The sequence below is a fragment of the Nesoenas mayeri genome, assembly GCF_963082525.1.
Source record: "Nesoenas mayeri genome assembly, chromosome: 21".
NCBI classification, from domain to species: domain Eukaryota; kingdom Metazoa; phylum Chordata; class Aves; order Columbiformes; family Columbidae; genus Nesoenas; species Nesoenas mayeri.
In genome coordinates this window covers 5,411,856-5,438,077 of record NC_137571.1, presented here as the reverse complement: position 1 = coordinate 5,438,077, position 26,222 = coordinate 5,411,856, and the positions used below count along the sequence as shown (strand labels likewise).

The 26,222-nt window shown below is 55.1% G+C and overlaps 3 protein-coding genes across 5 annotated transcripts; 2 read left to right on the top strand and 1 right to left on the bottom strand.

Annotated features, from left to right (window-relative positions):
* Nucleotides 1-237: 237 nt before the first annotated feature.
* Nucleotides 238-18,631, top strand: STK40 (serine/threonine kinase 40). Of its 3 annotated transcripts, none has more exons than XM_080357408.1 (12): nucleotides 238-326; nucleotides 5,649-5,761; nucleotides 6,945-7,064; nucleotides 7,806-7,891; nucleotides 8,347-8,490; nucleotides 9,131-9,358; nucleotides 10,184-10,236; nucleotides 12,298-12,413; nucleotides 15,090-15,234; nucleotides 15,579-15,698; nucleotides 16,535-16,619; nucleotides 17,198-18,631. In XM_080357408.1, the coding sequence occupies exons 3-12, from the start codon at nucleotides 6,953-6,955 to the stop codon at nucleotides 17,408-17,410; spliced, it is 1,302 nt and encodes a 433-aa protein (XP_080213534.1). In that variant the 5' UTR covers nucleotides 238-326; nucleotides 5,649-5,761; nucleotides 6,945-6,952; the 3' UTR covers nucleotides 17,411-18,631. The 3 variants fall into 3 exon arrangements, with proteins under 3 accessions (XP_080213534.1, XP_080213532.1, XP_080213533.1); XM_080357406.1 differs by having other exon boundaries at nucleotides 17,192-18,631; XM_080357407.1 differs by having other exon boundaries at nucleotides 246-340; nucleotides 17,192-18,631.
* A 3,697-nt stretch (nucleotides 18,632-22,328) lies between these two features.
* EVA1B (eva-1 homolog B) lies at nucleotides 22,329-22,893 on the top strand (the record flags this gene model as incomplete). The annotated part of the gene is made up of 2 exons (XM_080357716.1): nucleotides 22,329-22,421; nucleotides 22,496-22,893. Exons 1-2 carry the CDS (start codon nucleotides 22,355-22,357, stop codon nucleotides 22,891-22,893), a joined length of 465 nt encoding a protein of 154 aa, XP_080213842.1. The 5' UTR covers nucleotides 22,329-22,354.
* A 1,219-nt stretch (nucleotides 22,894-24,112) lies between these two features.
* On the bottom strand, nucleotides 24,113-26,197 carry LOC308048451 (SH3 domain-containing kinase-binding protein 1-like; the record flags this gene model as incomplete). Its single annotated transcript, XM_080357609.1, has 7 exons — nucleotides 26,153-26,197; nucleotides 25,926-26,036; nucleotides 25,034-25,145; nucleotides 24,816-24,877; nucleotides 24,436-24,739; nucleotides 24,275-24,338; nucleotides 24,113-24,151 (listed from the first exon to the last, which is right to left on the bottom strand). The coding sequence occupies exons 1-7, from the start codon at nucleotides 26,181-26,183 to the stop codon at nucleotides 24,113-24,115; spliced, it is 723 nt and encodes a 240-aa protein (XP_080213735.1). The 5' UTR covers nucleotides 26,184-26,197.
* Nucleotides 26,198-26,222: the final 25 nt, after the last annotated feature.

Below are 26,222 nucleotides of genomic sequence, written 5' to 3'. Positions count from 1 at the left end.
GATCTCATCCCAGCCAATCAGCATTCGCTTCTTGCCTCCCTCTCTTCAACCAATCAAAAGCCGTAGCAAACATCCGCTGCCAGCCCCCGGGGTCTCTCCCAATCAGAGCCAGCGGTGGCTCAGCTGGCCAATCAGCGCCGCCCTCTTCCTCGCCGCCATGTCTGCGGCGGCCGCCAGGAGGCGGGATGGCGGCGGTGGGGGGGAGGTGGCGAGTGTGTGCGTCACTTCCGTTGTCAGGTGGCTGGCGCCGCGGAGCGGAGCGGAGGCCGCGGGCGGGCGTGGGGCTGCGGGAGGCGGCGGCGGCCGCGCCGGCCCCGGGGCCATGGGTGAGCGGGGCCGGGTGAGCCGGGGCCTGGGGGGGTCGGTCCCCGTCCCGCCGGGTGAGGGCGGCGGGAGGGGTCGGGCCGGCGGAGCTCGCCCGCTGCCGGCAGCTCGGGGGGGGGCCCGGCCGCCGCTCCCCGCGGCTGTTGGGTGGTCCCGGGGCGCCCTGAGGCCTCGGGCGCGTCAGCGCGGAGCCGCTGCCCGCTCTGCGGAGCGTTCCCCGGGGGTTCCGGCCGCCGTGCCGGCGCGCAGGCCGCTCGGGGCGCGGGGGGATCGGGTCACGGATCGCTGAGGAAAACTCCGTCGTGTTTCTCGCCCCGTGGGGTGCCGCTGGGGTTGGGGGTTGTTGGCGGCACAGCGGCGTCCGCAGCGTGCTGGGGAGCAAAACGCTCCTGTTTGCTGCTGATTTGGCTTTCGGTCCGGCCAGGGATTTCTTAATTTAGTAGTTTCGGAGCTGCGCGCTAAGGAGGAGCCCCGTGTGGCTCAGCGGTGAGTCGCCGAAGGTTGTTCCTCCAAGCGGGGATGAGTAAGACCGTGAAGTGTTACCGTGGAGCTGCTGCAGAGACCTGCCCCGTCCTCCCCTGCGAGCTCACCTGGAGGGGAGAAGGAGGCGGCAGGAGCCCCCGGGCTGTCACCCGCCCCTGCGAGAGCCCCCGGGCTGTCACCCGCCGCCGTGAGAGCCCCCGGGCTGTCACCCGCCCCTGTGAGACCCCTGGGCTGTCACCCGCCCCCGGGCTGTCACCCGCCGCTGCGAGAGCCCCTGGGCTGTCACCCGCCGCTGCGAGAGCCCCTGGGCTGTCACCTGCCCCTGGGCTGTCACCCGCTGCTGCGAGAGCCCCTGGGCTGTCACCTGCCCCTGGGCTGTCACCCGCTGCTGCGAGAGCCCCTGGGCTGTCACCTGCCCCTGGGCTGTCACCCGCTGCTGTGAGAGCCCCTGGGCTGTCACCTGCCGCTGTGGCCGGCAGCGCTCAGGGTGCAGGATGTGTTCCCCCAGCACTGGACTGTTTGTGCTGCATCCTTCCATTGTTTCTCTCTGGCATCGTGATGGTTTGGTCCCATAATCATGTTACTTAAGAGCACCCTCGTGTTCAGCTGCTCTTTATCCTCAGGATGTTACAGAATCACCTCTTTCTGAAACCATACGGAGGGAAGCCTTGTAGGTACCGAGCTGCTCTTTGATTAAGGACAACCCTATTGATTTTGCCAGGGCTGCCCACTGTGCTCAGCTCAAGGAAGGGATGTGCTCTGTGTCTGCAGAGCCTCGCGCCGCTCTGGGCTCCTGGAGCTCCCAGCTGGGAGCTCTTGCTAGACCAGAGAATGTTCCATGCCTGTTGCAATTTTCTACATGAAACAGTCTTTTTTTTGTTGTCAAGTACACATTTGTGAGCTTAGAGTAACTGTCAGTGTGCTGTCATGCTATAAATTTTAGTAATATTAGCATGGCGGTACATGTAGATAACTTAAATATATTTCTTTCTACCCAGTTATGGCTAGATGAGTAGATTGTCATTTAAAACCAGCTGCCACACCTCACTGTAAAGAAAGTGTCAGCACGTGTGAGTCATGCGATAATCTTTGCGCACATGAGGAAAGTCCTGCTGCGGTGGATTTATGGGATATTAAGTGTGTGTAGTAACGTAAGCTATAAACGAAAAACAGCATCACGTAATACAGCACACATCTCGCCCGATGGTGATTTTAAAGGTACCGTCTGCCTGACTTGCCGGGAGGGATGCGGGTCGGGCGCTCTCACCGCACTGCGGTTGGGGTTCCCGGCTCCTCTGCTGGGCTGCAGCGGCATTTTTCCTGCTCGACGTAGCCCGTGCTTCAGCGTGAAAGGGTTAAGCTGGAGCTGGTGTTTGTGTAACCAAGCAGGGAACTCCCAGAGATGAGTCCTTGGTTATCTCATGCACTGATGCATCAGAAGGGTTTGAAGAAAGCCCAGCTTGTTGCTTCCTTGCGCTGTAATTACGTTGCTGGAATCCTGTGCTTCAGAGTTTCCTCGGATGTGTGTGGGGGGCGCCAGGAAGGCATTTGCTTTCCCTGATGTATGACTTGGCCTGTGGACGCCTTTTTAGTCCCTGAGAAGTTGGAGATGGGCTATTGGGATGCAGGCAAGGTGGATGGGCGTCCCTTCTAGCGCTGTGGCCTCTCCTGGGCCGGCTGTGCCTTGCTCACATACCTGGGATGAATTGTTAGGCTGGGCTGAGGAAGGACGTTTTATCAGCGGTGGTCCAGCAGGGGCTGCCGGAGCTGTTTGTGTCTCCCGGCTCGCTCGGGGGGTTCATACTTCACCAGGTGCCCCTTGTGCTGTGCTGGCCTCTCAGGATTCTTCCTTCTCCCTTGGTCAGAGAAACTCTGCGTCTGGTTTTGAGCAAACTTCTCGCTTAGGGAAGAAGCTCAAGTGAGTCTCTGAACGTTTCCAAGAAATCTGTGAGTCAGGGCTGCTCTGTGTTTCTGGAGGAGGCTTCCCTTCCCGGAAGGGCTCGCACAGCAGTGCATGGGCTGCGCCGGTGGCTCTGAGTCATCTGATGAACTTGTTTAAAAATTATTTCTCCCCTGTTACAGAACAGTTAAACTTCCAAAGCCCGTGGTGAAGTGAATGCTCTTGTACAGTGAACCTCCTGAAGCACTTTGAGGAGAGAGGGGAGCCCACCTGGTTGCTTTGCTTGGGATCTGCCCGGCAGATGTTCCCTGTAGCCAGCCAGCGACTCTCCGCAGGCCTCGCTGCTCCCAGCTCGCCGGTTCTCGGGAGCCTTTTCTAATGGGAACCGAGTGCCGGTGACTCTGCTCTGAGCTGTCCCAGCCGGGGAAGGCGTGTGGCAATGCTCTGGGATTGCTGCGTCTTGCAGCGATACCAACCTTCTTATTTGTGTGTTGGGAAGCCAGACCATAATCAAGGTTTTACTTGTTTAATATTAGTGTCCATGTAGGTTTTTAGGATGGATAACTCACAAGTATGGAGCAATACCACACTTCCCCAGGTGCCCCGCGGCAGCGCCTCCTCTCTGCCGGAGAGCTTTCCAGCCTGGGGAGGAAGCCGGTGGTGATTCATTTGCCTTGCCCGGCCCTGCCGCCTTTCCACCTGTGGTGTTTCCAGGTGGGAAGTGACGGCAGGTTTGGGGAGCTGGCAGCGGCTGGGCTCGCAGGGCAGGTGTCCCGCAATGGGTATGAGCTCCTGCAGAAGGAGCGTGTCCTCAGCAGCCCTGAACTTGAGCAGATGCCGGTGAGCTCCATCACCTGCTGCCACTCCCCAGTGCCAGCTCGTCCCTTTGCCCGGCTCGCGGGGACCAGCCATGTGCAGCACGGGGCTTGGACACCTTCAGGTTACCAGTCATCGCTCTAGGAAGTGTCAGCACCAACTAATACGTCTTGTCCTTTTGTTGTGAGATAGAACAACAGAAAGTGTCACAGAGGTTGTATCAGCTGCTCCGATGTCTTAAACTAGTTCCTGTGCTGCTGAGTAATCCTGGTAACTCCCCAGAGGTGCCTTTTTTACCCAGCCCCAGCTATGAGCTGTGGCTGCTGGGCTGTGGGACCTGCTTTGTTCTTTAATCTGAGACCAAAAGGGCAGTTTCCTCCTCTTGTTTTCCTTTGCTGTTATGCTGGGCTCTGGAACATCATGTAGTAATTTGGGAATTAGACGGTTTCCTTAAGCTACATAATTAAATGACATTACATCTGGGTCTCCAAATTATTTGATTAAGAATTCTATTAAAGTCATAGCTAACACTGTAAGAAGCTTTAGAAACTTCCCCAGTAAGATGTTTGATGTATCGCATGCATCACATAAAAATTAAGTAATGGATTTTTGTGCTAGACCTGTAACTTCATTATCTGCGTGAGAGAGACTGTTTGTGTTGCGGATGGTGGGACAGGGAGCGGGGGTGGTTTCATTCGGTTTGTGCAGTTTGATACACATCCGTATCTACCGGTCCTGTCCTTTGCATGGGGCGTTTGAAAAGATAAATGGCTTTGTTCTGGTTCTTTGCACAGTGTTGGGTGCTCTCTCCAGACTGATCCTGCTGATGTTAAAATGATTTGCTTTTTCAGTCTTTAAGAATTGGGAAGTCCCGGCTGTTTATGGGGCTGCCCGTAGATGGAGGCATCTCTGCAGGGGCTGGAAGGATGCTCTTCACCCTCACCATGCTCACCAGCTCTCATGGAAATGTTGGAAATTCCCAGCTTAGGGCTGGTTTCAATGTCCGCTGTGCTTCAGTGCAACAGTTCGTGTGTGGGACTGCGCTTACTGCTTGTTCTTAGCGCCATGCCTGGCGACGGCCGCTCATTCTGCGGGAGCCTTGCACAAGGGCACCCGTGCCCTTTTCACCCATTTCCTTGCTCTGATCGGGCTTACACAATGTGCAGAAAAGGGAAGAGTCTTCCTGCTTGTCGCAGCAGCTGCCCCCTGTGTTATTCCTTTTCCTCTGGGACCTTCCTCCCACCTGACTGTCCCTTGTTCCAGGCTCAGAGCACCCGACATGCTCACGCATGAACCCTGCGGGTGCAGCTGGAGTTTTTGGTGGGCTCTGCTGCCGTCGCTGTGCAGCCCCAGCAGCAGGAGCCGAGTACGGAACAGGGAGGTCAGGTGGAAAGTGCTGTGGGTGGCACCGATTGCCTTTGATAGCCGGGTACCCATTCAGACTGGTGGTGCTGTTGCTCTCACCCGTGGGCTCTGCTGGTGCTGTGATGCCCCAACCAGGGCAGGAGACTCTGTTGGGTTCGGGCAGCGTTGGGACCAGATGAGCTATTAAGCAGCAATGAATTTGAGTTGAATTAGTTGGATTATATTTTTAAGAGGCCAAATATGAATTGTAAAGAGGAATTAACTCACAGTGGAGATTTGATGAGAATAAAACTTAATGTATTGGTCTTTGCCTTTTGCAGAAGTTGTTCTGTTCAAGTCCAAACTTTAAGCATTAACTCTGAGTAAAGATTGCTTCTAGTGGTGAGGATTCTGTTGTGGCACTATTGCTAACTGGGTGTATTTAAGATCCTGTTAAAAACAGACAGGCTGGTACCACGCGGTGGAGGCTGCAATGGAGAATGTGTTTGTTTCTGCTCTGAAGGTCTGTCTCGTGTCACAAACTGCCTTTTGAGATCGTTGACGCTTGTATTTGTCTTGCTGTGCAGGGCCCGTGACTCTTTGGGGACTGAACTTCAGGAGCCCTTTTATTCTCTCATGTGATGTCAGGAGCTTCAGGCCCTTTCTAAGCCAAAATAAACACGGATGATTCACGCTGCAGAAGTTTTGGTGCATACCACGTTATCGTAATCAAGAATAATCCAGAACCACAGCATCAAGTGTATCTCATTTCGCATTACAGAGTCCTCGACCTTTCGACCATCCAGCCTTCTCCAAGGTGATGCCTCCTGTCTCCTGAGACGTTGGAAAACCTAGTTTGGAAGAAGAGTAAAGATACAGTTGATGCTGAACTACGTGAGTCCTCAGATTATGTTGTTTACGATAACGCCGTTTGCACCAGGGATTCCCAGCCAGCTCGGATTGCACAACGGTCATTATCTCCGAGTTTCTGTGCAGTGGGGTTTCTCCAGTGGAAATCTTACTCATACGTTTCCAGCAGGGATGATGGTGTCGCAAGGAACGGAGAATTTTGTAAGGCACAGTCAAATATTAGATCAGGGATGTGGAATTAACAGAACGAGGAGCGTATGGGGCTCAGGCCTTGGTTCTGTTCCACTGGCCGGGCCTGCTGACACTTCTCCACTGCGATCCGAGCGGCCGGTGGAAGGCGGCAGCGCAGGGATGCAGAATGCGCGAGACTTCTCGCTGTATCGCTCTCGCTATCTCTGATGGCGGTGACAGGTACTGCCGGCTGGATTAACGCAGTGAGATCACTCCGTGTCCACGGAGAGGGTGGGACTGCCACAGGGTGAGCGTCATTCAAAGCCCGTGATTTATCAGCCTCTTTTGTGGTGAAACACGGGCACTTCTTTAAAAACAAATAAGTACAACCCCAAAATATTTTCCCAGTCTGCTGTAGTAACCTCCTAGGGAAGACTAGCAGGGTTTGGTTTTGACTTGCTCGGAGAGAGAAAGTGGATCTGTGCTTGGTTCCTCCTCTCCCCCGCCCCCTCGGAAAAAGGTTAAAATGCCCTTGCTGGAAAGGGTGAAAGATATTGCTCATCTTTATGGTCCATTAGTTCTGTGCATTCTTGGCTGTTTGAGGAACAGACTTGAGCCTTCTGAGCAGCTCAGCCGGTTGTGGTGCCCGGTGAAGAACCACGAGAGTCTATAGGCTGAGCCAGCAGCAGACACCCGTACAGAAGGGTAACTTGGACATTTTCTTGGAATATGTTGATTTGCAAACTTGTTTTTGCTGTAAAACAAGCTTTCATTATTTTGACTTGTTCCCACTGTTTGTCTCAGCTGTTCTAGGAAATGTTGCTTTGAATAATGAGGCTGATTTATACCTTCAATAACGCATTAAGCCTCCAGCCCACAACTGGTCTATCAGTAATGAGCCGTAGATTTTTGGAGAAACACAAGTAGGCAGAGACACGAGTGCATCAGTGGGTGCAAGCCTTCCAGTACAAAGCAGGGGATAGCACAAGAAATTAACTGTGTTGCTCATCAAATGTGATCTTCTTTCTCTTTCAAGAGCCCAAGATGAAGCGGCGAGCATCAGACAGAGGAGCTGGGGAAACATCCGCTAAGGCAAAAGCTCTTTGTACTGGGATTTCTGGAACTAATGCCAAGAGAGCGGGCCCTTTTATCCTAGGTAAGCAGGGAGCATTTGCTTCTTCTTCAGTTTTTGAGGTAGCTACCGATTGCAAAACTGAAAATAAAAGGCAGTATAAAACAAGGCAAAGCAGATGTGTAATTTAGCGTCTTAGCTTGGAGCGCGACTCGCTTGATGTAGCAGCTCTCAAACCCAGTACTGGAGAGTACAGGAGATGTGCAGTACTAACAGAGCAGGCAGGCGCAGCTTTTAGGATAAATAGGAACCCTTGCTTTTACCATTTTATTTTTTTAACAACATTCTTTATTAAAGAGCAGATTCATTCAGGGGTGGTTTTGGAACCTGATTGATTTAAACTGTAGAGCAGAGACTGTATGTTCACTCGAAATTTGGACTAATGCGTGTACCTGGGCGGTCCCTGTGGAGGTGACAGCTGGGTTCAGGGGTGTGCTGGTGGCAGTTGCCACGGGTGTTGCTGCTAAATGGAAAAGCTCCATGGTTCAGGCATGCAGAAATTCCCATTTCTGAAAACAGCTGTGCCATGTGTGGGCTTTTAAGTGTTTTCCCAGTGAACAAATGAAACGTTGTCCAAAAAGGTTTCAGGGTTCGATACCATTTTTTCCTTTAGATCGTAATTTGTGGAAATGCACTTAGTCTCCTGAAAAAAAGGAACTTGGTTTAAACTAATGTAAACTGCGTGACACTTGCATACTGATGTAACACTGAATTAGTCATTGCTGCTTAAAGGAAAACAAGTCTGGTTTTGCTTTGTGCTGTTAGGTCCACGTTTAGGTAACTCCCCCGTGCCAAGTATTGTTCAGTGTTTGGCAAGAAAGGATGGGACAGATGACTTTTATCAGCTGAAGGTAAGCGAACTGCCGGGCTTCCAGATCTTCAGGGCTCTTTGGCTGTCGGGACAGAGCACTCGCGGTGGCGTGTGCTGCAGCTGAACCGCTGCGCTGTCGGAAACGGCTGCTGGAACTTCCCCTCGGCGGGGGCAGTTCTGCCAGGCGTAGATCTGGTCTGGAGATTAGCCCTGAGCCGAGCCCTCTGATCTGCTGCGGTGCCCGAAATGGGGGTGGATGCACCGAGAAAAATCACCTGGGATATTTGCACAGAACCACCTGAGCGGCTGTTGCCTGTTCCCGAGCTCGTGCTGTGCGTTCTGCGCAGGGGTCGGCTCAGACAGGCTTGTGTCAGGTTGCAAACCTCAGAGCAGTTACATCAGCTCTTAAACACATATGAAACCTTACCGTGAGAGAGCTTGGAGGGCATTTGGTTTTCTTCTGGGAGCTGTAAAGGTCTTTTCCTTTTCCTGAAGATTCTCACCTTAGAAGAAAGGGGTGATAAAGGCATAGAGACCCAGGAGGAACGACAGGGCAAGATGCTGCTGCACACGGAGTATTCTCTCCTTTCCCTGCTCCACAACCAGGAGGGAGTGGTTCACCATCACGGGCTCTTCCAGGTACCGCTGGAAAATGAATTTGTGCCTATAGAGCACCCTTTAGAATGGAATTTGTGCTTTCCAGTCTCTCTGTTGTTTTATGGTGACTTGTAAGAAGGGACTAATGCCCGGGAAACGATTTCAGCAAGTTAAACTAGTCAGTGTGTGCATCAGTGTCTCGTGTGAGTGAATCGCGCTGCCGTTAACACCTTCAGAGCTGTTCACAGGTGTGATGGGCTGATGGGAATTACTTGTTTGGATGTCAGGATTGCCTTTCTGGCTGGTTAAATTTTCTTGGCAGACTTTTCACTTGAAGCCATTTGTACTATATCTTAAATAAGCCAAATGTCCAGCTCAGCCATGTCCTGTTTAACGTTACGGAAGAACTGGGTTCTATCTCAAGGTGTCTGTGTGTGTATGAACAGTACCAGTGCTGACAGGCACGTATAGCCAAACAGCACAGACTTTCTCTCTCTGCTTTAAGTAGAGATCAAGTATTTTCTTTTTGAAATCCCAACTCGGGGCAAAGATCAAGCGCTATGATTGCATTTGCTTATTTTGAGATCACCAGGTAGTTATTTATTCTCTAGTGCTCTGTGTGTAAGTACATGTGCCCAGATAGCTTCCCTGAACTATTGCTCATTTGTTTGCCTCCCGGTAGGACCGAGCTTGTGAAATTATAGAAGATTTAGAAGCCAACAGAATGGTCAGAAAAATGAAGAAGCGCATTTGTCTTGTGTTGGACTGTCTCTGTGCTCATGATTTCAGTGACAAAACAGCAGATCTGATCAATCTGCAGCATTATGTCATTAAAGAGAAGAGACTGAGCGAGCGGGAGACGGTAGTGATATTTTATGATGTGGTACGAGTGGTAGAAGCATTACATAAGGTAAGATCTTTGTGATCCTTTCAGTGCTGGAAGGCTCGGTTTTCCCCCGTTAGAGCGGATGTTTTAGAGCTGCCTTGTGCAGGCAGCGGCGAAGTTACAGAGGATGTGATTCAGCTGTGTCCCCGTGACAGTGCTCTACATTAGACTTCATGCCCAAGCTATACAAAAGTGTTCCCTCCCCTCAAGTTTTGCATTGATAACGTGGCATTTGTTGACTGTGGAGAGGGGCCAGCTGGATGGAACGCGGGTCAGGTGAACCGCAGCCTTCCTGGCCTCGGAAAGGGCTGGTGGGGAGCAGAGGCTAATCAAATGCAGGAAACACTTGAGGCTCTTTCCTTTTGAAGCCAAATAAATTGCAAACTAACAATTGATTTCTGAGCTCAGAACCTCAAGCTACAAGTTTGAGATCAATAAGCTAGAAATTATTGTAGCAAAAATAGATTCTGCTGATGTTTGACTTCTTAACCTGTGACGAGGGACACCCGCCCTTGGCAGAGCAGCGACACGTCTGTCTGTTGAGGGAACGCTCGTTGTATTGGTCCGGCTGAGCCTGGACACTTGAGTTTCAGGTCTCTTAGTTTCAGTCAAGTCTGTCTTTGTGTTCGAAGGAGCGAATTTGCTCGTTCTGTCCTTCTGCCCAGAACCAAAAATGAGGTGCACCAAGTGCCCAGGATGCAGCCTGACCTGAACCCGTGGTCAAGGCTATTTCTGACAATGAAGATGACACAATTTCAGAAGATACTTAGTGCCTTTGTCCAAGAATCAAATGTATACTTGTATAACATATACACTTTTTCTCATATTGTACTATTATCTATTTTGCAGAAAAATATTGTGCACAGAGACTTGAAACTAGGAAACATGGTGCTAAACAAAAGGTAAGTGCTGGAGAGCTGCTGGTCTGGCCGTTGTCTTCTGTTTCTTCCCCGAAGCAGATTTCTGTTAGAAACACAATGGGAGGCAGCGCTGGGTGAGAGTGCTCTCGTGTGAGAAGGGCGAGAGAGATGGAAGCAGGCTGCGCAAAAATACAAATCCAGTTCAAAGTTATATGAGTGAATCTCCAAAAATCACTTAAGCCCAACCTAGATAGTTCGGTCTTCCACCAAGCTTAATGACCCCATGCCAGCACTTCTTTTGAGGTTCTCATGCCTTGAAACGACATTTTATGGTAATTCAGAAACGTGCAAGAGAAATACTTTAAAAGAATTAAAGCGTGGTGAGTAGTTCTGTTCACATAATTCACTTTCCGCTGTGCCAGAGGAATTCCCAGCGCTGCAGTGTGTACTATAATCACAGCAGTGTTAAACCCTTGCCTGTTGCACTGCTGTGTTTTTACTAGCAGTAAAATATTTACTTGTCTAAACAAAAGTTCTTCTGTCTGGTCTGTGTTTGTGCTTCAAACAGCTTCCTTGTTCGCAGTAGCTGGTTTGGTGCAAGGCGCAGTTCACGCAGTACCCATGTCCACCATCCCCTCGATCTGTGTGGGATGGGGGACCAGCCCCCCGGCGCAGTGGGGCAGGGGCAGCGGGTGGTCACCTGCGCTCCCCTCGGGGCTCCCTGGAGGTTTTTAGTCATCTTGGGTCATGCAGTTACCTGGTTGGCACGCCAGCTCCAGTTCAGATGCTCTGCTGTGTCCAGTGTTGCGTTTCTGGCCAAACATTTTGCACTGACAGTAAGAATGGGTGGAATTCATTCTCTTTTCACACTGGTCTGGTCTTGTGTAAGGCGAATAAAGAACTGGAAGGCTTTAGGTCTGCAGGCTTCCAGAGTCTGCACGACACATGCAGGTTCACTCTGGTCACAGCTTGCTTTATTCTCCTCCTTAATCCTGTTTGAAAACAAACATTTTACCTCCTGAGGTTGAACTTCTTGGTTCCCCAACACATGCCCGCAACAGCTAGAGCCTTGCAGGGCCACCTGTACATTGATTTAAGACATTTCTATCAAGCTGCTTTAAGATCAATCTCTTCTGCTTGCCTCTTGGACTCTCCTTGCTAGGAAGAGGCAGACGAAGGTTGTTGCTTTAAAGGCAACAACCAGCCAGAGCTTCCCTTCTGTCCCCCACCAGCAGGACGGGAAGGGATTTGAAGCTTTGGGAATGCATTATGTGCAATGTTTTTACTTTTTACTAGCAAGACCATCAACTTTGAGGGAAAACCGTAGCCTCTACAGCAGTGAGTCATGTGAAAGGGTGGGTGAGGCGTAAGAATAGATCACCATGGAGAGGAGCAGCCAGTTGGGCTGAGCAGAAATGTTTGTTCTGTTCCAGCCCTGCCAGATCTCTCCTGTTGGCGGGGGAGTGGAGATCACTGCCTATCACTGCAGGGTCCAGCCAGGCACGGTGCACCCTCAGTATCCCTCGTTGTCCCCTGCGAGATGTGGCCGTTAAAAGCCTTGCATGTTTCCAGTTAGCCAGTGCAGAAGTTGGATGATTACAGATTAGATCAAATTGCAGTGACTAAATAAAACCAAGCAACCTCGAGCATTTTTGTGCCCTTCAGAACGCTTAGTCTTTTAAATCTCTACCAAATCCTACAGATTGTTATTCAACCTCTTGACAGTTGAATCTAACACTTATTAAACACAAGTCTGTCTGTCTTAATAATCAACCCTCTATTGCCAACTCACACTTGGTTTTATTTCACTTGTCTGTTAGATTTGCTGGAAATACTTCTTGGTTATTTTGACTAACTGACTTCATGTTCTCATAGCTGTAAAATAATCCCTTATTTCTCCCATACGAGTGTGGCAGGTGTGGAATCCCTCCCTGTGGGGATGAAGTTGATCTTACAGCTCCACTTGTCTTTGCCCAGCGCTTCAAGCTTTCCTAAAAAGCCCCGTAGACGCACAGCTCCGTTTTGGCGCTGACTTGCTCTGTTGGTGCTGTGTGGTGCCCATGGGATGGCCCGTGTTCACTGGTGTGCTCTGATTCTCCCCAGGACTCATCGAATAACCATCACAAACTTCTGTCTGGGGAAGCACCTGGTGAGTGAAGACGACCTGCTGAAAGACCAGCGCGGGAGCCCTGCCTACATCAGCCCCGACGTGCTCAGCGGTAGGTGATCCCCTCGGGGTCTTCACAGCCCCCACACTTAACACTTGCTTCATTTATTTGTGCCTCTTGACATTAAATGAAAACCACCTAGTTCTCTTCCCATATGTAACTTGCCTTCTGTGAGAGCCTCTTAATTAGGGTCCAATTATGAGACTTGGCCTGTTTTTTTTCCAACTGGGAAAGTATGAAGGAAACGAGTGTAACTTTTTTCTTAAGGCTACTCTCAACTTCAAAGCTAATTAAAAGCTCCCGGCTTGTTCCTAAATAACTCTGACTGCAAACAAAAATGTTCCATTTCCCACGTCTGAATCTTGTTCCTGAGGCTTCACTTAAGCTGCAGGTAAATCCCTGGGCCTAAGAGGCAGCCAGTCCAAATCCCACCATAATGTCAGCTTATTCGAGGCCGTGCACTTGAAGGAGCAATTGCTGCAGCTGCTGTTGGGTTCCAGAAGGGAAACGTTGACCCTCTGGGCTGACTGAGAAGAGTTACTGAACAATAACGGGATGGTCCCAGCAGGCCAGAGCAGCAGTCTGGGCTGTACCTTGTCTCCAGGAGAGGCCTTAAGCAGAAGTCTGGCAAACAACAGCTTTTTCTAATGCTCTCCCACCTTTTAACTGTTTCCAGTGCATGGGGCTTTCAGAAACAGACATGGTTTGTGTCCAGTTGCTTCGAGAGGTTTCTCTTCAATGAACACCGTCTGCTACTGCACGAGCTGTTGTGCTGGCAGTGGCTGAGCAGGCAGCGGGCAATGACCAGGATATCGTTTTGGGAGTGTTTTGGAGGGTTTTTTTGCTCTCATCCAGGAGAGCTTGACAAGGGTGTTGAAAGGTGCATTTACATTTGGGACGGTGCATGTGAAGCATCTCTGTAAGTCTGTATAGACTGTAGTCCCTGTATATTAGCTCACCTTGCGGAGTGCTCCTGGTGAGCACAGATTACATTCCCTGTGGATGGAGCTGAACTGCAGGACACACTCCAAGCTCATCTCAGTGCTTCCCGCCTGCCAAGGGTCATCATCCGCAGGCCCAGCTAGCGTTTGGGCTGTGGGAACTGCCGAAAACCACACAGCAGGTCACTGACACCAACTTCTCTGGATGAGCCATCAGTTCACTGGGCAGCACCACTTGCTGATGTGCGTATCACATCTGTTCGTACGAGGATAACATCTGGAATACTGACAACACCTGCTGGATATCTGAGTTATTGATTTTGGTCTCCCAAGCTATTGTAATTGAGAAGTGCTCTCAGATGGAGCCAGTCTTGAAAGTTCCAGACCTTGTGGGCTCCCCTCAATGAGTTTGTTGTCAGGTTTACAGGCAGCAGCGATACATGCAGCTGAGCTCTGCTGTCGTGATGTGCCAGGCAGGTTTGAGGCTGCTTCCCTCTGGGCAGGACTGAGCCAGGAAGGGAGCAGGGGCAGGCGGGGAGGGGGAACGTGTGTTTTTTTGCAGGCTTTTCCTGTTCTGCAGGATATCCTGAGGCCCCTGCAACCAGTTGGATGATACAAGCCAACTGCTTTGCAGGAGCTTGGAGCAGCTGCAGCTCGAGTGGCTGCTGTGTGGGGAGGGCTGCACGGCGCTGCTCCTGTCCAGGACGCCGCTCTGTGCTGGATGTCAGCCCTGCCACCCAGCACAGCTCAACCATAGGCACCCACCTTGCTTCTAAGAGCTCCCTTGTTGCTGGATGGACCAGCCTGTCAGCCGCACACCGCAGGGCACTGAACAGGCGCTCACTCTGACAGCTGAGGCTGCTGGAGACCCTGCATGGAGCAGCCATGGTCACAGCCCCGTGTCCTGCGGCAGCACCACCTGCACCCACCTTCGGGTGCAGTCGCTGCGGCTCTGACATCTCTGCGAACAGCCCTTCCCCGTGGGGCGTCTGCACCCGATCTGTGCGCTCGAAAACGCTCTTCCAAAATGACTCAGTCTGCAGTTCCCCTCCAGGCATCGAGGGGAAAGTTACTTGAGGCCATACCAGGCTTCACCACCACCCTCAGACTCTGAGCATCCCTCTGTCTGTTTGCTGATGCTCCGGTGCAAGAGGAAGCTAAAACGCCTGAAGAATTAATCATTGTTTTAGGTCTCTAGGAGAGGCTGTCTTGTGCTAAGAGGTGGCTTGCATTTTATGGCTGCTGAAATGTCACCGCAGGAAAAGCTGGAGGAGGAGAGAGAGGTGCCTTTTTTTTTTAAGAGTATAAAGCAAAGAACGATTAGTACAAATAACAAATGCTGCAGCAGTGACTCACCGTGTGAGTCAGAGGAAGTCATTCCCCCAGCCCTATGCCATGGTACAGCACTGGAGCTCAATTTTTCAACCTTTATGTACGCCGCTGTTTGCTGACTTATCACGTGTTTGAAGGGACTTTAAAGCAGCGTCTCCACCGAGCAGATCCCAGGTCGTACTGGAGCTGCAGCGAGGTGTTCTGCTTACTCGATGCTCTAGGTCCCATCCGAGCCATTCAGCAGGGATAGTCCTGCTCCGGAGGGGAAGGGAGGACAACTGTGCAGAGATGAACAATCTGCCTTTGAAAGAGGTTCTTAGTGTCCTGCAATAGGAAGTCTTGGGTGGTTTTGATTCATGTTTAGAAAAAAAGATGGTTGTATCAGTGCCGTTATTGCTGGCGGGCTGTGGGGGTGAGCAGTGTCCTAAAGGCAGTTGCTTTTGTCCCCCCGCAGGACGGCCGTACCGCGGAAAGCCCAGTGACATGTGGGCGCTGGGCGTGGTGCTGTTCACCATGCTCTACGGCCAGTTCCCCTTCTACGACAGCATACCTCAGGAGCTCTTCCGCAAGATCAAGGCTGCCGAGTACACCATCCCTGAGTGAGTACAGCCCGTACCGGGGAGCCCCTGCTCTTGGTGCATGTGTGGGTGGTGTTCTGGGTCTTACCGGGGCAGCCGGAGCTGGAGGGGCTCAGTCCAAGCCCCTGAGGGTCGCAGCGGTAATGAGAACAGAGACAGTGTGCAGTAGACACCAAGGAAGCCGTAGTGGAGCTGAGACAAAGGTGAGAAGGTCCCCATGCTGCAGGGACAAGGGACCAGCCCTCAGTTAATCCTGGGCTCTCTGGGTCAGGGTGATGGTGGCTCCTCCAGCTCCTGACTGCGCTGACCGCGTGTCCTCCTGCTGCTGTCTTGGGCATTGCCTCACCACGCGCTCTCTCTCCCAGGGATGGACGGGTCTCAGAAAACACTGTGTGCTTGATCCGAAAACTGCTGGTCCTGGACCCACAGCAGCGTCTGACGGCGTCGGAAGTGCTGGATTCTCTCAGCTCCATCATAGCCTCGTGGTATGTGCAGCAGGGACAGGACAGAGCGTCTCTGGCCGCAGGCTGTGTTGTTCCAGCTGCAGCCAGCAGCCTGCTGCCAAACAGGACACCGGAGGGTGATCTGGGAGAACTGCAAAAAAGTCTTTAAATCCTGTGTCTCGACCGTTGATGTCTGCTGGTGGATGCTGCCAGAGTGCTTGTCGTTGTGACCAGGGTTGGAGTCTGTAGAGCAATAACATCACAAGACAGGCCTGGGGTAGAGGAGGGTCTTTGTGCTCCCCTCTTGCTCCCCAGATTTGATTTTTAAAGAAAGGCAGCTGATCAGGAATATCTCACATGTACAAACAGACACAGCCGTATGCAGACACTTCCTGCAAGCTTGTAATTAGTGCTGCATCATTCATTAGGTAAAAGCGGGCATGAGCTCTCTAGGGGGGAAGAGCAGGAGGTGCTGTCACAGGTGGGAACGCTGTACGTGTAGGGCAGGGGATGTCTTTTGAGAGTAAATCTGACCAGGGCTGATGTGAACCAACTGGGCTGAGATTCCAGTAGCAGACTCCAGCAGGAACGGTTCCTGGCGGCGTTTGCTCGGTGCGGCCCCTCTCGTGTCAGCCCCGTGACCTGTCTGTGCTGCACAGTGTGCCTGGGCAGACGTCTGCTGCCTGTCAAGCCAGCAGCGAGCTCTGGGATTTTTTGGAGCTGCAACTGTTTTCTCTCCTACCTATGCAAGAGTTAAGAGTTCCACATCCTGTTTAAAAGGAATAATTAAAAAAAAAAGCAGCTTTTGGGGATTTTAACATGGTGAGGGTGGGGAGCACGGGCTGTGCTCCGTTCCATGACGCTGTCCTCTTTCCCAGGCAATCCATGTCCTCGCTGAGCGGCCCTTTGCAAGTCGTGCCGGACATTGACGACCAAGTGGCTAACCCTGAAAACCCTCAGGAGGTAGGTTTGCTTCCTTTCCACGGAATGGCTTTTCTGTGCTGCTGTGCCAAGTCTGTCTTGTAATGGAAAGCAATGGCAGCTCCTCGTGGCCCTGGGCAGGCCGAGGAGCCGCTCGCTCCTCTGTGAGCAGCCGGGATGTCCCGTGTGCCGGGAGAAGGGAGCGGCGTTGGCTCGGGCTCCCCCTGAGCTCTACGGTGGGAGCAAACATCCTGTTTTCTTGCCAGTGTTGGAAGTGGCACCCGGTGACCTCAGTGCCTGGGGACGGCCTTGGAGGAGCATCTGCTGCGACGCCGCAGCCCGTGTTGCCGTCAGAAATCCCCCTGCTGGGCTGGGGGGTGTGATATGTGGGGTCAAACAGCTGCAGCCCTGGAATATCTGACAGGGTCAGGATGAGCCACATCAGGACAGAGCCATGAGGTTTGCAGACCTGGTGGCTCACAGGGAGTCCTGCCTGTACATCTGGCAGCAGGTCCAGTTCTTGTGTGAAGCCTGTGGTTATCCCGCGGTAGCTCAGGACCATCGGAGGGTAGTTGCGGGGCTTTTGCTGTGGCTCTGACGTGGTTCTCTGGCAGGTGAAGGTGACGGAGGAGTGCTCGCAGTACGAGTTCGAGAACTACATGAGACAGCAGCTGCTCTTGGCTGAGGAGAAGAACACCTTGCATGAGGCCAAGAGCTTCCTACAGAAGCGGCAGTTTGGGAACATCCCCCCCGTGCGACGCCTGGGCCACGACGCGCAGCCCATGAACCCGCTGGACGCGGCCATCCTGGCCCAGAGGTACCTTCGGAAGTAGCTGCCCACGCACCCAAGAGCACAAGCGCTGTCCTGCAGCCTGCCTTCACGTCACCTACTACAGCCCAACAGCAATACCCGTGTCCTGTGGTGGAGATTAATGTAGCAATTCTTCTGAGCTCTGTCCGGGGACACGCACTCACACTCGCTCTGGAGGGAGAAGACTTTTGAAAAAGCTAGTTTTGGAAGCAGCAACCTCTTGGCATCTTCTGGAATCTGTTTTTTAAATCGAAGCCTAGATGACTAATCTGCTTTTAATCATGACTGTAATCTACCTCTCTTGTCTTTTTAACCATGCTGTTCTCTGGATCGAGCAAAGCCTGTGGGAAAGGAGAAGACTACCCGGGGTGAAGCTGGTTTGCTGGCACAGGAGTCGCGGCTGTGCCGTACGGAGTCGGCTGATTGCGTTTCCTCCATATGGTTTGAATAAGCTTAGATTTATCAGGGTTTCTCGAAAGGAAGAATTTCCTGAAACCTCCCACTTCCCTTCATCCGTATCGAATCTTTTTCTGTCCTTAACGTACCACCTGCTTTGGCTGTGTTGGCCAACCCGTGGTGGCCTCGCGTGGGCTGCAGCGCTCCGGGGCCTCTGTCTGTGGCACAAACAGCCGCCCGGAGAGCCCGGCCGCCCCCTCGGGCCAGGGCCGTCCTTGCACTCGCTGCAAAGACCGCGTCTGGTCCACGGTTCAAAGATTTTGCAGGACTCGGCCCAGCGTGGCCTCTGACCTCTTTCCCACCTTTCACTGATTCTTTTTAGTTTCATAAGGATATATGATTTAATCTTATTTTTTCAGTAGCTTATCTAAGGTGCAGTTAAAATTGCATTAATTCCGATTTTTAGCCTTTTCACACTTCAGTTGTGGTACAGACATAATATATGATTTATAATGTGAAAAAGCTTCCCAAAATAATCTGCCTAGAATTAGGAAGGGGCTGGCTGAAGTCTCTACTGTATTTGTTCCCCAGCTTTTCTTGCCATCCCAACCTCGTGCAGCGCTGAGGCGGGAGAAGGATGTCCCGCTTCGTCACCCGATGCCCCTGGGAGAGCGTTTGCCTGCGCTGAGAACAGGAACGATTGTTTCTGAGCCTCATTTTCTGAACTGGATGCCTGTCTTGCCAGATGAACTGTTCTCACGCAGCGTCCCAGGGCTCGCGGTGCCCCAGCTCCAGCATCACTCGGGCACGAGGAAATGTGAGCGGGGCTGGGAGAAGCTGCTGTAGCCTCGGCTTTTTGGGGGCGGGAGGGCAGGGAGCGAGTAGCGGATCCATTTGTAGCATTTGCCGTCTCTTGCCCCGGGCTGGGGCCGGTTCCAACCTGGGCCACCCTCCTGGTGACTTTATGAGGACGCAGGGATTGACCTGAACCTCCTGGGCAGCGTTGGGCATTAGTCCTGCCTGCAAACTCCCCGTGGCCGCGGGCAGGGAATCGTGAACACTAATCCAGACCAGAACAGTCGCACCCCCAGCCAGCTGAGCCAATAGCCTGATCTTAGCCTTATTTATTTGGAAGACGGTAGGTCTGTCCTGTGTCCCCATCACCCCCCGTGCCACCAGAGCAGCCCTGAGCGCCATCTCCATCTGCTTTGCTCCTGTCTCGCTCCCACCTCTTTATTCCGGGGGGGTGGGTGGTTGGTTTGTTTGTTTTCCCAAAGTTAAAGCAATATTCTGGGGACTCTGCAAGGCTGTATCATACCCAATATTCCTGCGCACCGCTCATTGCCAGTCACTCACCCGTGTATTAAAGCGAACTGGAAGGGGGGCGGTGTGGGGGAGGGGCCGCGGTGGGAAGGAGCCTGTTGTAAGAAAATAGAAAAAGAGAAAAAAAGAAAAAAAAGAGGAAAAAAATTTGTATAAAGACATTATTTTTGTACTACATCCAAACTACTCCTGCATGTTGGCAATAAAACTTCATACCGAGAGCCTGCGGGAGTGGTGGGGGGCGCGTGGGGACGGGGTGCTGGGGGCTGTTCCAAATAGTAGCACACAGGGAGGAGATGGTGTTTATTACAGGGGTGCACAAGCCTGGATGTGGGAAAGGAAAGGAACAGCCGTTCTACACAAAACCTGATGGCTGCTGAGACATTTGTATAATGCATTGAGATAATCTTTTTAGCGTATCACGAGCAGCCTTCAGCTAAAGGACACGACCCAACAGTCTGAGATGTATTTTAAAGCCAGACTCAAGTAACGGTGCGGCAAGTCCTGTTTCCATTTGTTAGAGGAGGAGGTGACAAGTGTGCACCGTCTCACCTTTGCTGTCCTGTGGTTTGTGCAATCAGGGCACACCGACCCTTTGCAGTTTCAGCAGGTTGACAATTTCCCGGTACAAATTAAGGTTGTGCAGTCGCTGAGCCCTATGGTGCTGACACCTCTCCGGGTTTTACGACGGCTTCTACAGCTGCAATATTTCTTGCCTGTGTTTGATAGGTGACCCTCGTGAAGCCAGAATCTCTTCCAAGAGCACATTTAGAGTCTGTAGATATATATATATAATATATATATTTTATATGTTATATATTTTATATATAATGTATATTTTCTATATACTATATCGTATGTATTATATATTATATATAACATATTTTATATATAATATATATTTTATATACATTATGTATTATATATTATACATTGTATATATATAATACTATATATATGTAATTTTATGTATATTTTATATATTTAATATATATATTATATATATTTAATATATTTATATATAATATATATGTTATATATATTTTTATATTTTTAATATATAATATATATTTTTATATATATATATTATATTTTTAATATATATATATATTTTATATATATACACACACATTATATATAAAGTTGCTTACCTGGTGACAAGTCTGTTGCTGTTTTTAAGCTGTTTGGTACCGCACCGCTCGGCAAGGTGACAGACGACCGTGTCCTTGTTGATGCTGTGGCACAAACACAGTCACCTGCTGTCCCCAGGTGTGGTTCTTTGCCTCTGGAAACACCACCACGGTCACAGCTAATTGCCAAACAATTATTCCCCCAGTACGTTACTAAACAATGCAGGACTGTTCCTAAATCCTTGTGGCAATACAGGCCGGCAAAGCTGCATCTTTGTTCCGGCGGTCGGGTTTGCCACGGGCGAAAAGCTTCTGCTCTCTGAATCTGCTGGTAGACAGAGAAAAGCATCTTTTAAGTTAAGTCTAAGGCAACAAAATAAACGCTATTGCCCACTGTGTTAGTCAAAAGAGTGTAAGGGTTGGCAGTACCGGGTGCACGTTTATCACAATCTGATTAATGGCTCTCAAGTCTTATACCAACCCGTATTCCATAGGATGTGGCTTCTTTACTGGCAAAATGGGAGTATTTTATTCTGACGGGCATTCCTGCAGAAGTCCATAGTGCTGGGGGTGCCCCTAAATGCGCCCTGGTCCCTCCGCTCCATGTCACAGCCCCGCACACCCGCTCCGGTGCCACACGAGGCTTCGTGTGGCCGAGGCTGCAACGCGGCTGCAGCGCCCCAGGGAGCTGGGCTGGGATCCGGCTCCGCGGAGGCGCTGGGGCGGCCGGACGGGGCTGGAGCCCCCGCGGCCCCACGGCCCCGTTCCCTGCGGCTCAGAGCGCGGGGTCCCGGGGGAGCGGGACGAGCCGCGGCCGCGCTGGCGTCGGGGCTGCCATTGGCTCGGGCGGGAGCGCTGACCGCCAGCCGCCTCCAAACTATTTCCTGTTGCTGCGGCGTTAATGCTAAACAGACCTTGCTCTCTCTTCCCTCGCTCCAGCCAAAGTGCAGCTCCTGCCGCCGCTCGCCTTCCCGGTGAGTACCAGCGCGGGGATCGGGGCCGCGGGGTAGACGTGACCTCCCGAGGGACACCCAGCCCCTGGGTCACCCAGCGCCGACAGCCAGAGCGGGGTGACACAGCTCTGCCCTGTGCCCTCCTCACAGCAGGGTTGTGCCTGGGGACGTGGGGCTTAGGGCACGGAGACCAGTGCATGGGGACACGGGGACCAGTGCGTGGGGACACGGGGCTCAGTGCCTGGAGATGCAGAGCTCGGCGCTTGGGCATGCAGTAGTTGGGATGCAGGGTTGGGTGCCTGGGGAGTTCGGCTCCCAGGACCTCCGCCTGTCCCCGCTCTCCCAGCTCACTCACACCCTGTGGCCGCTACAGCCCCGGACCCCCACCCCGTCACCGGCAGAGCTGCGGGGGTCCCTGCAGCCCCACACGGGGCTCTGTCGCTCCAGCCCCACGTGTCCCTCCGGCCCCACGGCGGGGCCGTGCAGCTCCTGGCCATCCCCCTTGCAGGGGCGAGCAGTGGGGCTGCTCCATGGGGACGATACCAGGGCCCCCCAGGGATGCTGCTGACCGTGTTTCGGGGTGTCCCATGGCGAGGGGCTGCCCAGCCCCGGGACGTGCGGCGCTGGACTGTCCGGGGATGGTTCTGCTGATGTGTCACATTTTCTGCATTTCTTTCCTCATTCCTCCCTCCGTGCAGCCGTTTCTGGGAAATGAGCTCGTCCCCTGCCAGGGCTGAGCGCTGCATCGCTCCCACCCTGCCCCACACCCTGCCCCACGCCTCAGGGCCCCGGCACCCCACAGCAGCGCTGGGGGCAGCGAGGGGCTGTGACTGGCGCTCAGCTGCTTGGGACCACTGGGTCTGTGGGGAGGAGGAGGTGGGTGCTCATCCATGCACCCCATGGGGGGCTCAAGCACCTGGGGACCTGGGAGCTGTGGGGTCAGCCCCAGCTCAGTCACGTTCCCCGCTGACCCGGTGGCCTTTGCACCAAGTCACCGTCCTTGTCCCCACAGCAAACAGCCGAGGCTGGAGCTGGTCTGGGAGCGGCGGGCGGGGGGGCCGCTGGCCGGGAGGCGCAGCCCCAGCAGCACTTGGCTCAGTCCCCGTGTCCCGCAGATGCCAAGCACTCAGTGTCCCCGCAGCCGCTGAGCGTGCCGGGCGCGGGATGGAGAGCCGCAGGCGGGACATGGAGCTCCTGAGCAACAGCATGGCCGCGTACGCACACATCCGAGGTGAGCACTGCACTGGGAGGGTGGGACATGTCCCAGGGGACACGGGATCCCTCACCGCTCTGCTCTCCCCGCAGCCAACCCGGAGAGCTTTGGGCTCTACTTTGTGCTGGGCGTCTGCTTCGGGCTGGTGCTGACCCTGTGCCTGCTGGTGCTGCGCCTCTCCTGCCGGCCGCCCGCGCGCCCCCCAAGGGACCTCAGCGAGGACGAGGAGGACGACGACGATGAGGACGAGGAAGAGGAGGACACTGTCGACCGCGCGGCGTCTGAGTCGCTGCTGCCGGTGACCGAGATCCCGCTGGAGCCCCACGTCGCCGGGGACGGAGCGCTGGCCGTCAACGTCTTCGCCTCGGCGGAGGAGCTGGAGCGGGCGCAGCGGCTGGAGGAGCGCGAGCGCATCATCCGCGAGATCTGGCGCAACGGGCAGCCTGACATCCTGGGCACCGGCACCCTGGGCCGCGTCCACTACTACTGACCCGGCGCCGTGCCCGGCTCCCGCGGTGGCTCAGACAGCGCTCTGCCGCCCCAGGACCTGCTTGTGGGGCGCGGATGGGAGTATGGGGGGTGCTCGCTATCCCGGGACACCCCGGGGACAGACTGGCCCCCAGCGCTGCGGGACACGATGCACTTTGAGCCTTCGGTACGATTGCTGGCACCAGCCGAGCAGCCCCGGACGCTGCAGGGACAAGGCCAAGGCCGGGGCAGAGCTCGCCGGGCTCGGCGCGGGGGGGAGGCCCGTCCCGTGGGGCACAGCGGCTCTGTACGGCCAAGCTGTGGGGTTCTACCCCACAAACATGGTGCTGTTACACCCAGCCTGGAGTCCTGCACGCCGGGGGGGCCGCGAGCGGTGCAGGGGGGTCCGGCCATGGCTGCCTCCCCGTCAATTCCCTCCTCCCCGGTCCCACTATAATTAGCCGGGTCCTTTCCGGCACTGCCCGGGCGGATGTTCCCACCGGGCTCTCGGGGCAGCAGGGGCTCCCCGGGGACACGGCTGCTCCCCACAGGGCTGGGCCACATCCTGCCCCCGCTCCCACCGCCCCCTCCCCACACATTCATAAAAATAGCTCCTTCCCAGGCCTGTCCCCCGCGCCGCCAGCGCCAGCAGGATCCAGATGTTTTCCAGATGTTCTCCCAGCCCCTCGCTGGTGGCCAGAGGCCAGGATGTGCTGGGGCTGGGAAACGGTGCGGGGGCTGGAGCTGGAGGAGGCGGCGCTGCCCCAGCCCTGGCTCCACACCGCGGCCTGGGAGGGGGCGCAGGGGCACTCAGCCCCCAGCACCACCCGGCGGAGGCTGCAGCTCTGCCCTCCACATGGCACGTCTGCTCCGGGCACCGAGACCTGGGGGGGCTCCTGTCCCAGGCGGTGCTGTGAGCCAGACCCGGGGGGACCCCGGTGCCCCACAGGACCCCCTGTGGCTGACGGGACCAGCCCAGCCCTGCCCACCCCCAGCGCTCTGCCCACTGCAGCTCTCACGCAGCCCAGCAGCGCTCCATACCCAAAATAGTTTATTTTAAACAATATCTGTCCCCCAGGACTGCTGAGTGGCCGCAGGGTCACAGCACAGGGCAGGGAGCCGCGCTGGGGCCGGGGCAGCATTTGTGCGCAACTGGTGCAGAGCGGAGCTGGGGGACGCGGCCCCATCGCAGCTCCGTGTGCGTCACGGTGGCGGAGGGGTGGGCACGGCCCCCAGCCGCGCTACCGGGGCAGCACCTTCCTCAACTGCTCGAGCTCTACCTGCGGGGAGAGGCCGTGAGCGGTGACACGGGGCAGCGGGGACACGGGGGCCGCGGGGACACGGGGGCAGCGGGCGCACAGGGACAGTGGGCACACGGGGGCAGCCCCGTGCCCGGGACTCACCTGCAGCGCCTGGCGCTTGGCTCGCTCCTGGTCCAGCTCCAGCCTCATGTCCTCCAGGTCTCGACTGCAGAACACCGGGTTGGCTCAACCAGGGCCAGACCCAGCGTTCGGGAGCTGCTGGGCACCCCCCGCCAGCCCCCGAGCCCCCCGTCCCCACTCACAGGTGCTGGACTCGCATCAGGTCCACGAGGATGTGCAGGGTCCGCACCTCAGCCTTCAGGTCCTCCAGCGCCAGCTTCTCCTCCGGCCGCGGCGCCACCGGCACCTCTGTGCCCCATGGTGGCCCAGGCGCTGCGCTGGGGAGGGGGACACCGAGCCCGGTGTGGGGCTCGTCCCCCCCACAGGGACCCCCCGTGCTCCCCAGGGCCAGGCTGGGTGGCCGCTGGCCCGGCACCCGTGGGCGCGCAGCCGTGGGGTGGCTCAGCTTGGCTGTGGTGACTGGTGCCACATTGAAGCCATCGGCATCTGCCGAAGGGAAGGTGTCAGAGCCCGGTGCCGGCACAGCCCCACGATGGCTGCGGTGCTGGCACCCAGCTCCTACCTGGGTCGCCGGATCTGCCTCGCTCCACGTCAGCCACGGCACAGGGCTGGGGGTCGCTGGGCCTGGGGAGGGCAGCGATGGTCACGCAGCACTGCCGGGCCACGCTTGGTGCTCCCAAGGAGCTGCCGGCCCCACGCCAGGGACCAAGCGGGGACATGAGCACAGCCCCGGGAGTACCGCGGGGACCCCAGACACCGCGGCACGTCTGTGTGTCTTACTTGCTCGCCAGCACAGGGGCCGGTTTGGCCTTAGCAGGGATGGGGGGAGCAGGCGCCATCCTCTTGCTGGGGGGCAGCCTGGTCGGCTCCATCCTCACCGGTGCCAGGAGCTCTGGGAGAGGAGGCAGAACCGGGGCTGGGACCGGCGCTGCCAGCACCGTGCGGCACGGCCGGGGCAGGAAACGCTTCCTGCGTGACATGTCCCGGTGTCTGCTGGTTTGGGGGCAGCTGCCCCTCCTGCCATCCCCACACCCAGCCTGCACCCATCCCCGCACCCATCCTGCACCCATCCCCGCTGTGGTTGGTGCTTCCTCTGCGCGCAGCGGCGCAGGCGGCTGCAAACCTCCCCCAGCGCGGCAGCACCGCGGCACGGGCAGGATGCTGTCCCGCCACAGCAGCATCCCTCTGCCGCCAAGCCCCAGGGCCACACGGGCGTGAACCCCCCGGTAGAGGAACATACGGGGCATCAGGCCACAGGTCTGCACCCATGGCCCACCCTGTCCCTGTGGTGGGTCACATTGTCCCCATGACAGGCCACCCTGGCCCCAAGGCTGGAACTGCCACCTGCTCCCTACCACTGCCAGCGCGGCCCGCGTCATGGCGGCCTCGCAGGCACCAAGAACGCCCGTGGGGTTGATCCACCCAAAGAGGCCGTTGCAGCTATGACGGCTATGGGGACAATGGTGCCCAAGCCCAAGGGTGCAGGGACCTGCTCTCCAGGCTCTGGGGCTCCATCGCTCATGGGGTTGATGGTGCCCGGAGCCGCCCGTGTCCCGCCACCCTCTGCTCTCATGGCACCAGCACAGTCCGACAGCAGCACGGCCGCCCAGGTGCTGCCACCAGGATGGTCCCTGGACACAGGACCCCCAGAACCACGGTCGCTCCATCCTACCTGCCGGCACGGGGCTGCCCACGAGGCCGTGCGGAACGGTGCTGTGCCAGGCGCCCCCGGCCGCCACAGCCCCACACTGCACACGTGATACCAGAGGAAATCGGCTCCGTGCTGGGAAGGAAGTCGAAGCAGCGAGCACCTCGGTGCTGGTCCACACCGCATCCTCGCAACCCACGGGGCTCCTCCTGCCCCCCGGCACCGGTGGTTCCCCGGCTGCCCCAACCCACCTCGCACACGGCCGCGGGGCTGCCCGGCCATCCTGGTGGGACACCGGGGCAGGACGGTCGCTGTGGCTGG